The following is a 15,947-nucleotide window of genomic DNA, read 5'->3' as shown; positions in this document are numbered from 1 at the left end:
TTTGGTAATAAACGAAAAAAGCGAAAATTTACCGTTTTTTGATCTTCATTTGTTTATAACCATGTATATCATCGAAATCGGCTGCAGGAAACATATAGGTTATTATTATAGATGTCCATACTACTCAAAAAATTTGGTTTCGGCCTGGAGGGGGTTGTGTCACCAACAGGATATTTTTTGAAGGTATTCTTCTTTAGGCGCGATTCGATTGAGGGTAAAATTGTACATAAATCTGCGCGCCTGCGCACACAGACAGTATGTAGTTCCTTGCTAATCTTTTGAGATAGGTATTTATGTATCTGTATCCGTGCAAATAAGTCATTAAAAGAATATATTAGTGTTTTTAGTAAATGTATTATTTATTATAATTCTTGTGTTTTTGGATTTGTGTTTCTCTGTAGTAAAATAATTATTTTACACTACATAACATTTTTACACTACTTGTCGCCGTGTTGTGTAATTATATCCGAAACTTACATGTCAATTACAAGGACCTCGCTGGTGTAGTTGGTAGGGCGTTAGCTCCGTGATTGGAATGACGCGGGTTCAAATCCTGGGCGATTCATATTTTTTTTATTTTTGGTTGTTTTAATAAAAATTTTTTGAAAGTAGTAGATAAGAAAGTTAGTTTAATTTTTAAATAAAATACAAATAACCTGTTAAGTATATTTACTTCGTTGAAATTACCTATATAATAGAAGAATATCTTGTTACGTGCGTACAAAGTACACACACATTCTTTTTTTTCCTTATTTCTCTGAACTACAGGTCAAACCTGATTAAGAAGCAGGGCTAAGAATATTGTTTTTTCCTAGATATCAAATTAATCGCTTGTTGATAATTTTTTGCAAATAGTTTTGAAGGGTACATGTTAAAGAGCTTGGCCTGAGTGAGCTTGAAGAGTTGGAAAGAGAGGAGATTTTTTTTGATAGGAAATATAATGGATTCCGTTCATTTGGAAGGACACTCTGGTCGGAACCAGATTAGGTTATACATTTGAAGCAATTTATTTACAGTTTTTCCATGCAGATGTTTGAAATAAAAATTGTTGAATGTTATTAGGGCTAGCAGCTTCGTTGTGGTTACATAAATATATATTTTTTTATTATTTCCGGTTTTTGCGTTTTAAAATATTAACGCATATCTCAAAATTCCAGCATAATTATCCAGAATAATTATTACTATCTACTGATAAACATTAATTTTAATCTTTACTATAAACAGTTACGTATTACAACTTCACATAATATAATATAATAGATTATATTATAATGGCCTTCCCACATTAATTACTTGCTAATGCATCAAGGAAAAGCTAACGACCATAATATTAGGTAAAGCAAAATTTCCAGAAGATATAATTTTAACCAAATTATAAACTAGATAACTACCTCTATATGGCTATATATACAACAGAAATCTGTTTAACATAATATTACCAAAAAACAAACAAAAATAATCATGAAAGCTGTCATATTTTGTGCCATTTTCGCTGTCGTAGTAATGCAGGTTTTAGCATTACCAGTAGATGAAATAGAAGAAAAAGGTAAATAAAAATTTTGATAAAAAATATTTTTAGTAATTTCTGTAATTCACGTGTTAACAATTTACTATTTCATTATCAGCTTTTTTTATAGGTTTAAATTTTGAGTCATATATTCAGGCCTGGAGGTCCATGGATTATCATCATCATCAGTAGCTCGACAACCCTTTTTTGTCCTGGCTTGTTCTAGGATTTTCCGCCATTCTGTTCTGTTCCTTGCTCTGTTCTTCCAGTGGGTAATCTCAAGTGTTTTCAGATCTTGTTCCACTTGTACCATGTATCTAAGTTTGGGTCTTCCCTTTGACCTTCTCCCTACTGGTGTTTGCTTCATTATATGTTTTGGTGTTTCGGTCTCCAACATTGGTTCAACATGGCCCATCCAGCGCAGACGTACGATCTTTATGGATGTTATGACGTCGGGTTCGTTGTAAGCTGTGTATAGTTCAAAATTATATCTTCTGCGCCATACGTCATTTTCTTTCACCCCCTTATATATGGGTCTAAGGATTTTTCATTCAAACGTACATAATAAGTTCTCATCGCTTTTCGACAGTGTCCATGTCTCTGATCCATATATAAGGACCGGCTTTATCAGGGTTTTGTATATTTTGCAATTGGTTTTTCTCGTGATGTTGTTAGATCTTAGATGTTTAATGAGTCCATTATATGTTTTATTAGCAATATGTATTCTTCTCTTAACTTCTTCGCTGACATTGTTATCTGCGGTAACTAGTGAACCTAGATATGTAAATTTTTTTTACGCTTTCGATGTTATAGTCTCCTATTCTCAGATTCTGTAGGTTTCTTTGTCCTGTCGATTTGCTGGCTTTCATGTATTTGGTTTTTATTTCATTAATATTTAGGACACTGTTTTGTGCCGCTCTTTCTATATCATTAAATGCTTCTATGATTTCTCTTTCGCTTCTAGCTATGATATCAACATCATCTGCAAATGCCAATTTTGTACACTTTTTGTTATTATTGTTCCTCTGGTGTTGACTTTTGACTCTCTAATTATTTTCTCTAATGTAATGTTGAATAGAATACAGGATAGGGCATCTCCCTGTCGTAGGCCCGTTCTAACATGGATTGTATCTGTTAGTGCGTTTTGAATTCGAACCCTGCTTTGTACTTTAAGTGTTTCTTTTACTATATCAATGAGATGAGTTGGAATATTAAACTCTTTCAGGGCGTTGATCAGAAATTCTCGATGAATACTATCATAGGCACTCTCAAAGTCAATGAAGAAATGATGCGTTTCTATATTAAATTCACTAGTCTTTTCCAAGATTTGTCTCAAAATGAAGATCTAATCTATTGTGGACTTGTGCCTGCAGAAACCACATTGATATCCCCCAACTATTTGTTCCGCATATGGTCTCAATCGCTCATATACAATATTTGACAGTCAGTAGTGTTATTGCCCGGTAGTTTTTAAATTGAAGCTGATCTCCCTTTTTATGTAGTGGAATGATTACTCCGGTATTCCAGTCTTGTGGCAGTTGTTTATTATTCCATATGTTCGCTATAAGTTCGTATATCGCATTTAAGAGGGAGTCCCTGCCTTCTTTTATTAATTCTGCGCTAATGTTGTCCAATCCAGGTGACTTGTTGTTTTTCAGTCTGGAAACTGCTTCTTGCATTTCAAGATATCTGGTATCCGTTGGATCCAGTATAATTTCATTGTATAGTGGATCTCCGTTTTGTTCAAACTTTTCTTTGAAGAATTCAGTCCATATTTTCAGTATTTCACTCTGTTGAGTTACTATATCTCCTTCTTTGTCACTGCACATCATTGTTCTTGGTTTAAATTCTTTTCTGCTTTTGTTAAGTTTTTGGTAGAATTTTCTGGTCTCTGTTGGTTTATTTATTTTTCAATTTCTTGGAGTTATTTTTCTATGTGTTCTCTTTTCTTTCAGCAGTGTATTTTTTTCTCTTCCCTTCTTAGTATTCTATATGGCTTATATTCTCTTCAATATTTCTTTCCACTCATTTCTGTTTTTCGTCTTTTCCTCCCCGTCCACTATCCTTAGTTTTCTTACACATCATTTTTAAAGTCTTCCAACCACTTCTTGTTTGGTCGTTCTCTTCTTCGCTTCTCGTCCGCTCCTCCTGTTAATTACTTTTCTGCTTGTCTGTTTGTGTGCATCCTATAAACATGCCCCATCCAACGTATTCTTTGCGCTTATACTTTTTTTTATTATCCTTGGTCTATTGTAGATGTAGCGCGCTTTCTTTAGTAGAAACATGCGATGCCGGGACCTATAGCTTTATTCACTTTGACCTCTTGGTAAATATTCTTAATCTGCTTGTTTATAAAATGGTCTCCCATATCTTTTAACTTTATGTCCCGGTATATTTCCCATATAATTTCTTTTTCGGTAGGTCTGTTTTGAGCTTTTTGGTGTTTCTTCCGGTAAAGACTAACAGTACATCCTCATTAGCTTTTCTTGCTGTCCAAGATATCTTTAGGATTCATCTATGAATCCACATTTTCAATGCTTCAATTTTGTTCATGGTCGATACTTTTAGTATTCACACTTCGGCACCATACAAAAGTACATCCCAAACAGCAATTACCCATTCTCAGTCTTTGTTCTAAACTGAAAAGATTTTTGAAAAGAAATGACTTAATTTTAATAACAGTAGATTTATAGTCTGGGCGCATTATCGGAGAATAGACCATTTTTGGGAAAAGTTATTTACCAGCAATTTTATTGCTGGAATCGAATCTTTTGATTGTATATATTAATAATATAGTTATGCAAAGTCCGCAGATAGTGTGCTACTTTTTTTTATAAATAAAATGGCGCCCAAAAATCGTATTTTTTTTCAATTTTTGCTCTATAACTCCAAAGATTTTAACTTTACACCAAAAACTCCTAAATAAAAATTCACCATAATTAAATTCTGCATAGAGAAGTGTTTTTCCCGATTTACTTTGACGAAAATTTTCCCTGGAGAATGCGGGTTTTTCCAACAAAATCTTTAATTTTCAAGTAAAATTTTAGATAAGTAATTGTTCATCAATAATTAAATAACTTGGTAATATAAAATCTCTTCTCGTATAGATTATAATTCCAGAAGCCGATGGAAATTTAATGAACAGTTTAGCAACAATTGAATTGTTACTTTAAAATTTTCGGTCACTATAATATCCACAATAATTATGATACATAAGAATAACTATGATTTTTGTATAAAAAGACACTGTACTTATCTAATGCATTTTACAGAATTTGAATTGGACTATATAAGCGGCCTTAGAAATATTTTAAATTTATAAACAATATTTTGGCTTAAAAACAAATAGAATATCTCGGGAAAGATTAAATTAAATTAAATCATAAAAAAGGTATTGGAAAAAAAAGTAACAGGCCGCTTCTTTTAAAAGAAAAAACGTTTAATTGTGATGAGTGGTTCCTGAGATACAACCGGTCAAAGTTGATTCGCATTTACTGCAAAGATATAAACAATAGGATTATAATTTTCAAACCATCACCTTTTTTATTTTTGTTCTCTTTCTCCACACCAATTTTCATATCTTTTAAGTACTCATAACATAAATTATTATAATAAAAACTATCGATATTACGAGTGAAAATTGCCAAAAATAGCAAAATTAGAATCAAAAATTAAGTTGGAGAAAATGTAATCTCAAAGTTCAAAATCGGTAAACGTTAAAAAAATGCATTTTCTCGGCTTCCCATGGAGCAATTTTCTTCATTCTTTTTTTTGTTCCCAAGTAACTCGAGTAGAGCCATCTAACTAACGCATTATACAATGTCAAAGTTGCTTTTGTTTTGTTATAATAAATTAATTTATTTATTATAACAAATCTTTTTAATTTCTTTAAATAAAGATTGTTTAAATAATTATACAGCTTACAAATAAGAGTATTTGTGTTTTTAACGTTAAAAGGTACACTTGTAGTAAGTTTATCTAAAAAAAGTCTACAACTGGAGAAAATATGTAGTTTTCTTTTCTTATTAATAAATTAATCTATTATAACAAAACAAAAGCAAGTTTGACATTAAACAATACGTTAGTTAGATGGCTCTACTCGAGTTACTTGGGAACAAAAAAAGAATGAAGCAAATTGCTCCATGGAAAGCCGAGGAAAGGCATTTTTTTTAACGTATACCGATTTTGAATTTTGAGATTACATTTTCTCCAACCTAATTTTTGAATGGAATTTTGCTATTTTTGGCAATATTCACTCGTAATGTCGATAGTTTTTATTATAATAATGTATGTTATGAGCATTTTAAAGATATGAAAATTGGTGTAGAGAAAGAGAACCGAAATAAAAAGGGCATGGTTCGAAAATTATGATCCTATTGTTTATATCTTTGCCGTAAATGCCGGTTAACTTTGACCGGTTGTATCTCAGGAAAAACTCATCACAATTAAACTTTTTTTATTTTAAAACAAGCGTCCTGCCGGTTTTTTTCCAATACCGTTTTCATGATTTAATTTAATTTAATCTTTCCCGAGATATTCTATTTGTTCTTAAGCCAAAAAATTGTTTATAATTTTAAAATATTCCTGAGGCCGCTTAAATTGTCCGATTTCCATTCTGTAAAGTGCATTAGATAGCCTCAGTGTCTTTTTATAAAAAAATCATGGATATTCTTATGTATCATAATTATTGTAGTTATTATAGCGACCGTAAATTTTTAATTTACAATTCAATTGTTGCTAAACTGTTCATTCCATTTCCATCGGCTTCGGGAATTATAGTCTATACCAGGGCTTCCCAAACTTATTCGTACTGTGACGCCCTTGGGACTTGGCTATTTTTTTGCGACGCCCCTCAACCCAACCCCCAATAATACTTACCAATTTTAGTACTAGCCTATTATAATTTTTATAGAAATTAAGAAAGAAATCAAAACATAGGCACAAAAATAAAAAGGGATATTTATTTATGTAACTGGCTGGTTAATGTGAGGGATGTGCTTGCTTTTTTGAGCATAGCTTATGAAACCGTGGCTGCAATTTGGAAATTGTCACTCTAATTTATTTTTCTAAGTTTATGTTTGACCTGTACTTGTTTTTAATTACTGCAACTGCAGAAAAGCCCGTTTCGCAGAAGTACGAAGTCGCAAATAGTAATAAAACCTTTAATGCAGCAGTGCTGATGGCATGATAATTATGAGAAACTGAGCTCCAAAATTCAAACAGGTCCTTCTCGTGTTGAAGCTTCTGGAATCACAGGACAATTCTGTCGGTTGTTCTTCTTCTTCTGTTGAAAGTGTCGATGGTGTGAATGACTAGGGAGGGATTCTGTCTGACCCAATCATATTACTCCAGGTTTTAGGGAAAACATTTCTCAGTGTTCGTTCAATGATAACATGTGTTGTGTAAACATATTTTTTAAAGAGGAACCTAGGATTTCTATCGATTTTGTCAAAATACCTTGTAAAGCAGGAAAACAGTCAATTTCTTGATCTTCTAATTTTCTCTTCCATAAGAGCAACTTCTTCTCAAACTCAGTAATTTTATCTGCCAATTGCAGGGGGCCCGCGACTTTTCCCCAACACGACTCTACCCTATCGGCAGAGTCTACGAGAAGTGTGCGGTAAATTGAAGGTGTAATTACAAAGAAAGAAATAGGTATGTCTTTGTACTCACTTTATCACGCTTAACGAATTACTGGATCTGGATTTCAATGCATATTTTTTTTTATAATTCTCGTATCAAAGTTACGCGTGAAGTTAGTCGTATTGATGACAGTTGGGGAAACGTCCGCTACCCAATTGCAGGATATGAGTATTATTTCCCTGTAAATACTTATTAAGATCATTTAATTTGTTAAATATGTCACAGGGATATGCTAATTTTATTATAAACTCTGAATTTATAAAGTTTTGCGCATCAGTATGGGATTCTGTATGACATGTAGATACATGTAAAATTTCATTTTTTTAATTAATATACACTTTGGACAGCCAACGAGAGTTGCAATAATAAATTAAAGAGGTGTGCTCAGCCCCCATTTCTTCACAATGTTTATGGAAATGACTTGAGTTCACGGGTCATATTTTAATGTAGCTCACCACTTTAATAATGCTCTCCATCACAACACTTAATTCAGGTGTAATGTTCTTTGCTGCTAAGGCCTCTCTATGAATGACACAATGTGTCCATTTTACACTTGGAGCCTTGGTTTTGATGAGAGCTTGTAGTCCTGCATACTATCCAGACAAATATATTTTCTGTATTAAAAGTCCGCGCTGACACGCGACGCCCCTGGGACAACGCCGCGACGCCCCAGGGCGTCGCGACTCACAGTTTCGGAAGCCCTGGTCTATACGAAAAAATATTCTATATTACCAAGTTATTTAATTATTGATAAACAATTACTTATCTAAAATTTTAGTTGAAAATTAAAGATTTTGTTGGAAAAACCCGCATTTTCCGGGGAAAATTGTTGTCGAAGTAAATCGGGAAAAACATGTATCTATGCAGAATTTAATTACGGTGAATTTTTATTTGAGTGTTTTTGTTGTAAAGTTAAAATCTTTGGAGTTATAGAGCAAAAATTTAAAGAGACACGATTTTCGGGCGCCATTTTGTTCATAAAAAAGTAGCACACTATCTGCGGACTTTGCATACCTATATTATTAATATATACAATCATAAGATTCGATTCCAGCAATAATATTGCTGGTAAATAACTTTTCCTTGTATTTTGCTAATTAGCCCAGAGTATTAGGGATTGCTATTCTGTGTTTTATTGTCTGGATCTAGTTGGTCCGTTATGATAGTTCCCAAATATGTCATTTTTTGGCCTACTTGGACTCTATTTAATTGATGCTAGGCATCTGGATGTTGATTACGACTTAAGACTAAAAATTGGCTAAAAGGGAAGTTCCCTAGGTTGGCTGTATACCATATAGTTAAAAAACTCTAACAAGAAGTAAAACCACTTCTATGTAAATTGGTATATTTATTAAAACTTAAAAATCCCAATGGATTGAATAAAATATGTCCAATTCAGAACGTTTTCAGACCTATCGGTCCATCATCAGTGAATGTGCATACTTGCTAAATAGCCCCAGAACCAAACAATGGTTGAATTTAAAATTCGATTTACATTATTTAAAAATAATATTCAACAGGCTAAACGCCGATGTTACAGGATATTGCCTATGGGAACATGGTGAAACCCTACCAAAACCTCAATCAACCATCTTAGGCCAACTTTGACTGTCTAGTCAAAGTAGAGTATATAGTCAAAGTTGGCCTAAGGTGGTTGATTGAGGTTTTGGTAGGGTTTCACCATGTTCCCATAGGCAATATCCTGTAACATCGGCGTTTAGCCTGTTGAATATTATTTTTAAATAATGTAAATCGAATTTTAAATTCAACCATTGTTTGGTTCTGGGGCTATTTAGCAAGTATGCACATTCACTGATGATGGACCGATAGGTCTGAAAACGTTCTGAATTTTCGGGAATTGAATATTTTATTCAATCCATTGGGATTTTTAAGTTTTAATAAATATACCAATTTACATAGAAGTGGTTTTACTTCTTGTTAGAGTTTTTGTTTACTAAAAATTGGGTTTTGTTTAAATTTATTTAATGCCCATTTCCTCTCCTACTTCGTGAATACGATTAAGCAGAATTTTCAGACCTATTTACTAAGAGAATTACTGTATCGTCAGCGTATCTAATTACATTAAGTAGTTCTCCGTTGATTTTTATTCCATATGGCTGCCAAGGGCACCCAAAGTCCCATTTAACGACAATGTTAACATTGTGTCACATAGCTCTGTAACAAAAGCACATAGAGTCCTAATTTTTATTTTATTTTAAAACTACATGCACTCTTTAGTCCCGCGTAGATTTTTGTAAAGTTAGAGTGAAAGCAACATTTATTTTAAATTTTTTTAAAATACTCTTACAAAAACAACCCAAACAAGTTTAGATTTTATTTTTTATTTTACTTCTTTTTGTACATTTTTCAATAAAACTGTACGCGTGACTAGATATTATCTATCTACAACTATTGTAAACATTTGGATCTTATATCATCTAAGAATCCAGAGATATCTGACATCAAAGTTAAAAACCTAGTATTTGGGAAATCGCAAAAACATGAAACACTCATAATAGTCCAGAAAGCCACTGCGCATCCGCTAGAAAAAATATTCTAATTCGGATTTTTTGCACAATCTTATTTAAAAAGGACCCCTTTTAACAAATTTGCATGTTGCCAGGACCAAAATTTGGTCAAAAATTTTTTAAACGTTTTTTTTTTGTTTTTTTCCTAAAATTATTTTTTTTGCATGGAACAAATTTTTTTTAGGTTTTTTGGATCATTCCAAACAGAAAAGGTCTTTAGTGACTTTTCTCTAAAGTTGATAGTTTTTGACATATAAGCGATTATAAAATTGAAAAATTGCGAAATCGGCCATTTTTAACCCTCAAAAACTATGTGAAAAACTGAAAATTTGAATGTTGCCAAGGTAGGCAGATGTTATTTAAACATCGATTGATGAAATCCCGAAGAGCTTTTTGCAATACAATATTCAAAACTCCTTTGTTTTTTAATTGCTAATCAAGCGTGCGCGACACTATTTTCCACCGTTGCATGTGTATGCAGTATGGTGCAAATGAAAGGAATAAATTCGTTATTTCGTAAACCGGCGACTTTAAGGAAAAATCCCGAAACAAGTCGATTTTTATTTTTAAGTTATGATATTGTGACATATATGGTATACTAGTGACGTCATCCATCTGGGCGTGATGACGTAATCGATGATTTTTTTAAATGAGAATAGGGGTCGTGTGCTAGCTCATTTGAAAGGTTCTTCAATTATCTATTCATTAATATAAACATTTACATAAATATTTATACAGGGTGTCAAATAATTTAATTTTTTTGTCAATTTGCCAAATGATTTAATTTAATAAAAAAATTTTGGACACCCTGTATAAATAATTATATACATGTTTATATTACTGAATAGAGAATTGAAGAACCTTTAGATATATATGCCAAAATATCATAACTTAAAAATAAAAACCGACCTGTTTTGGGATTTTTCCTCAAAGTCACCGGTTTACGAAATAACGAATTTATTCCTTTCATTTGCACCATACTGTATACACATGCAACGGTGGAAAATAGTGTCGCGCACGCTTGATTGGAAATTAAAAAACAAAGGGGTTTTTGATATTGTATTGCAAAAAACTCTTCGGGATTTCATCAACCGATGTTTAAAGAATATCTACCTACCTTGGCAACATTCAAATTTTCAGTTTTTCACATATTTTTTGAGGGTTAAAAATGGCCGATTTCGCAATTTTTCAATTTTTAATAGCTGATATGTCAACAACTATCAACTTTAGAGAAAAGTCACTACAGACCTTTTATGTTTGGAATGATCCAAAAAAACCTAAAAAAAATTTGTTCCATGCAAAAAAAATAATTTTAGGAAAAAAACAAAAAAAAACGTTTAAAAAAATTTTGACCAACTTTTGGTCCTGGCAACATGCAAAGTTGTTAAAAGGGGTCCTTTTTGAGTAAGATTATACAAAAAATCCGAATTAGAATATTTTTCCTAGTGGATGCGCAGTGGCTTTCTGGACTATAAAACACTAATAGGCTATAAAGCTACCGGTACCCGGTAAGTTGAGTGCAGAGGTTCAGAAAACAAATAGTTTTGTAACCATGGATATTTTATAGGTACTACAATGTGTTATATATCGTTGGAAAGAGAAGATTTCAGAGAATAATTTTCAATCATAACCCAAAAAACTTCAATTTTCGAACTTTGGCTGCCCAAGTGCCTTTTGACATAACTGGTCCGAGAAAACATTGAACAATAATACTATTAGATATCCGTTTACAGCGTTCTCCGACGCCTTCCGACTCCTAACCGCCATTCTTCTCTGGAAGAATGGAACCTTCCGACTCTTAACCGCCGTAGACCTGGAGGGATTCCTTTTTCCTCTAGTTCTTTTTCAATTCCCTCCCTCCAGCTTCTTCTCGGCCTTCTTTTTTTCCTTCTCCGTTGTGGTCACAATCATCATCATCATCATCATCATCATTAAATCTTCGTTGTCCATTGCTGGACATAGATCTCCCTCATAATTTTTCATCTATTTCGATCTTGTGCCTCTTGTATCCAATTCCTCCCTTGTGGTGTCCACGTCAAAATCTGTTTAGGGATCCTGTCATTGGGCATTTTCTGTACGTGGCCGTACCATACTAGTTGTTTTGTTTACATTGAACAATTTTGGGGACCAATTGACAACATTTTTGACATAGGTAGGTACTATTGAAATAAAACTATAATGCTTTATTTTTTCAGATGGTCACCTGCGGTTTAAAAGGTTCACATGTGATGTATTGGGGTCCATTTCCTACAATGGGGTTAGCATGCATGACAATCCTTGTTCAATTAAATGCAGAATGATGGGAAGCGATGGCGGGCATTGCGATGAACAGAAAGCGTGCCAGTGTAATTAGTTTTAAATAATTTAATTGTAATTAATGAATTTTATTTATTTCATAATTATGATGGAAAGAACTCTAAAAATATTGTTATTCAATTGTTATGTTTTTGAGTATCCCAAGTTCGAAAATTATAATAAAAAAATTGTATTACTCATCTGTTTTTATTTACATACATAAATAAAAATAAATTGACGAAATGATTGTACCCATGGCTTGACAATGACTGCACCAAGATTTTAGCCCAGAAATTTAGCCAATAGAAATGGCGTACCATCTCAAGGTATCGATATTTTTACTGCGTCATTAGTCCAGGAACCGAAGCTTTTCACCTCGCAATTTTTACAGAATGGATCGATTTGCTTGAAAATTTGGGAATAACTCCAAGGATCAAAATCTATATGATGCCGAAAGGCGCTTTTACCATGGGGGTGGTTGCCACCCCATTTCTCGGGGGTGGAAATTTTTTATTATGTTTTGACTGCAAAAGTTCATTCTAAGCAAAAAATGTTCTATTATAAATTTTTTTGATAAAATTAATAGTTTTCGATTTATTCGCTTTCGAAAGTGTTAGTTTTATATCGAAAAAATCAATGTTTTTTGATAACACTCATTTACGATTCACTCAATTTTTGCCGTAGAAAAAATTTTTTCAAACCAAGTTCTTGGGAATTAAATAACCTACAATTTCATATTTAAATATTTTTTCGTATCTCTGGTGCTAATCTTTCTATTATGAAGAAAATGGCATTTTTTACCAAACTACAAAAATTCGTTACTCGTAGCCGTTTGATTGTAATAAACGTTTCTGATAATTCTCAGGTCTTTGTTGTCAATTCCAATTTCTTGCATTAGAGTTATTAATTTGTCATGTTTTACTCGGTCAAATGCTTTCTGGTAATCTAAAGCTAGTATTCGAATACTAGAATACTTAGTATTTTCAAAAAATATACATTAAGTCGAATATTAAGTAAAATTACGTATTACCATTTCAAATAATAGCTTACGTTATATTATATGGCCTTCCCACATTAACTAATTGCTAATGGATCAAGGAAAAGCTAACGACAATACTATTAAGACAAAATTTCCAATATAAATTTTAAGTAAATTATAAAATACATAACCTCATTATACTATTATATGACTATATACCGGGTGTCCACTTATATTTTCCCCCATTTTAACTACCTATAACTTCTAAACGGCTCAAGATAGAAATATGCGGTTTTCGCTGAAATGTATTATTTTAGTAAAAGTTTTGTTTGAATGGATTGAATTTTTTATAGCGCTTTCAAGTATGAAAACAAAAATGGCGGATTTTTGAAAAAAACGTTGTTGACTTTTTTTAAATGGAACACCCAGTATATTTTTTTGTAAATTGAAAGAAAGGTCATTTACCTATCCAGCGTTATAAAGTTTTTTAGAATCAGTTGGTAAATCACTGAGTAATTAATTTTTAAAATGAGAGGTGCAACATGGATATCACATACCTAAATAACATAACTAAGCAAATTGATATTATGTTATGTAATTTCCACATTGCATCTCTCATTTTAAAAATTAATTGCGCAGTCATTTCACAACCGATTTTAAAGACTTTTATATCGCTGGATAGGTAAATGACCGTTTTTTCAAGTTTTTAGGTAAATGACCATTTTTTATATCGCTTTTAAATAAAAAATGGCGGATTTTTGAAAATAAAAACGTTGTTGACTTTTTTTATTAAAACACCCAGTATATTTTCTTTGTAAATTGAAAGAAAGGTCATTCACATATCCAGCGATATAAAGTTTTTTAAAATCGGTTGTTAAATGAGTGAGAAATTAATTTTTAAAATGTGAGATGCAATGTGGAAATTACTTAATATCAATTTGCTTAGTTATGTTATTTAGGTATGTGATATCCACGTTGCACCTCTCATTTTAAAAATTAATTACTCAGTGATTTGACAACCGATTTTGAAAAACTTTATATCGCTGGATATGTGATTGACCTTTCTTTCAATTTACAAAAAAAATATACTGGATGTTCCATTTAAAAAAAGTCAACAACGTTTTTTTCAAAAATCCGCCATTTTTGTTTTCGTATTTGAAAGAGATATAAAAAATTCAATCCTTTCAGACAAAACTTTTGCTAAAATAAAATATTTCAGCGAAAACCGCATATTTCTATCTTGAGCCGTTTAGAAGTTATAGGCAGTTAAAATGGGGGAAAATATAAGTGGACACCCGGTATAACACGTCTTGTTATACCGGGTGGTCTTCCGTGTTGGTCGGTCCTGTGCCACTATTTTCCATCGTGTCACTCCCATTTTCTCCAGATCTTCTTTGACTGCATCTTTCCATCTTTTTCTAAACACATTATTTATAAGGTGACTGTCGTTACTACGTATCACATGCCCTGTCCATTTGAGTCTATTGGCTTTTATACATTGTATATCGGACTATACAGGGTGTCCAGAAACTCTACCGACAAACGAAAACAGGAGATTCCTCAGATAATTTTAAGACAATTTAACCCAATTCACCTAGTCCGAAAATATTTCCTAAGGGAGCTAGAGCTCTTTGAAGATGGCGTCTTGGAATTAGTTTTTCTTAAATATCTCCAGAGCGTTTCTTTTTAAAAAAACAAGAACTCGTACGCTTAATTATCTTCTAAAGATAAATTAATTCCATCAATTACTAATTTCTAGTACCGGTCATAGGCGTTTGTTTTGGGCAGTGCCGGATTAACCATTAGGCAAAGTAGGCAGTTGCCTAGGGGCCTCGGCCCCAAAAGGGGCCTCGCGGGGACCAAAACGGAAAAATGTTGAAAGATTCAAATATCGCGCAATACCATAAAAGTTATGGTGGACGTATAAAGCTACATTACAATGCATACTTTTGTTCACATAGAAAGTATATGCTGTGGAAATACATTGCTAATGAATGAATGCCCTTTGGTAGAAGGGCCAGTACTACAGATGGAAACAAGAATCGAAAGTGAGCAAAAAACACAAGCAAAACAGAAGCAAAACTTATTTAAGCTCAAGTATATTCAAATGGGAAATAAGCCACAATTTTACCTAAAAATGATTTTATTAACGTTTCGACGCCCAAGTTGGGTGTCGTTGTCAAAATACAAAATAATACTAAATAAATAAAAATGTTGTTGCTTAGTAAAAAATTCTTCTAATAATTTATTTAATCTGACTCATTTATATCGGCAATTCAGACACGTATTATACATTTTAAAGTAGACGACTTTAAAATGATATTGCCAATATTGATGAGTTGCGTTCCTGGGACGACTTTACTAAAAGATAGTTCATTCGATTACATGAAATCAATCCCAACTCAAGAATATCCGCCACAAAAAATCATAGCATGTGATCTGTCTTTAAAAAGACAACCAAATGCAACGGTGGCACTGAAATTCTCGCGTTAGAGATTCCGTAGTAAATCACGAGGGAAAACCAGGAAAAACCTCGTGATACTATCCCGACATCGTAAGTATTTGGGTTTACATTTAGTTTACTCTCAAAACTAATACCAAATTCCGACTTGATATTTTAAATTTTAAATAATACTAAAATACTAAATATGTACTAACTCGATATGTTACTGATTTACTAATTGTGGTATTTTCTTTCTATTGACTTCCTCCTTTAATATGGGTAACCACATCCTACTGCATTCTACCGAGGAATTTGCGACACAATTGGTTTCATTTAGCATAATTAGAGCCGCTTCTTTGATTTTTCTCTTTTTACTATCTGTTTCTTTTAGGACTATACTTGAATCTCTCCACTGAACTCTATGATATAAAAATATACTTGATTATAAAAATGCCACAAGAAAATAGCTTCAGAACAACATTATTTAAACTCAGTTTTACACGGAAATCCGTAGCTAGTGAAGCAGCAACCAATGAAAATGCACGTGATGGA

At 32.5% G+C, this 15,947-nt stretch overlaps 1 protein-coding gene across 1 annotated transcript; it reads left to right on the top strand.

The window, feature by feature from the left end:
* The first annotated feature begins 1,279 nt into the window (after positions 1 to 1,279).
* On the top strand, positions 1,280 to 12,171 carry LOC126883472 (tenecin-1-like). The gene is made up of 2 exons (XM_050649039.1): positions 1,280 to 1,546; positions 11,874 to 12,171. Exons 1-2 carry the CDS (start codon positions 1,462 to 1,464, stop codon positions 12,029 to 12,031), a joined length of 243 nt encoding a protein of 80 aa, XP_050504996.1. The 5' UTR covers positions 1,280 to 1,461; the 3' UTR covers positions 12,032 to 12,171.
* The last annotated feature ends 3,776 nt before the right edge of the window (positions 12,172 to 15,947 follow it).

The sequence above is a fragment of the Diabrotica virgifera genome, chromosome 4 (genome assembly GCF_917563875.1).
Source record: "Diabrotica virgifera virgifera chromosome 4, PGI_DIABVI_V3a".
In the NCBI taxonomy this organism is placed as follows: domain Eukaryota; kingdom Metazoa; phylum Arthropoda; class Insecta; order Coleoptera; family Chrysomelidae; genus Diabrotica; species Diabrotica virgifera.
The sequence above is the reverse complement of the archived record's forward strand: the minus strand, read 5'-3'. Positions and strand labels throughout refer to the sequence as shown.

Bases quoted from the DNA above. Each gene is read 5' to 3' on its own strand.
- LOC126883472 (XM_050649039.1), top strand. From the start codon at position 1,462: ATGAAAGCTGTCATATTTTGTGCCATTTTCGCTGTCGTAGTAATGCAG. The intron at 1,547-11,873 runs GTAAATAAAAAT...TTATTTTTTCAG, and splicing joins AGATGAAATAGAAGAAAAAG to ATGGTCACCTGCGGTTTAAA.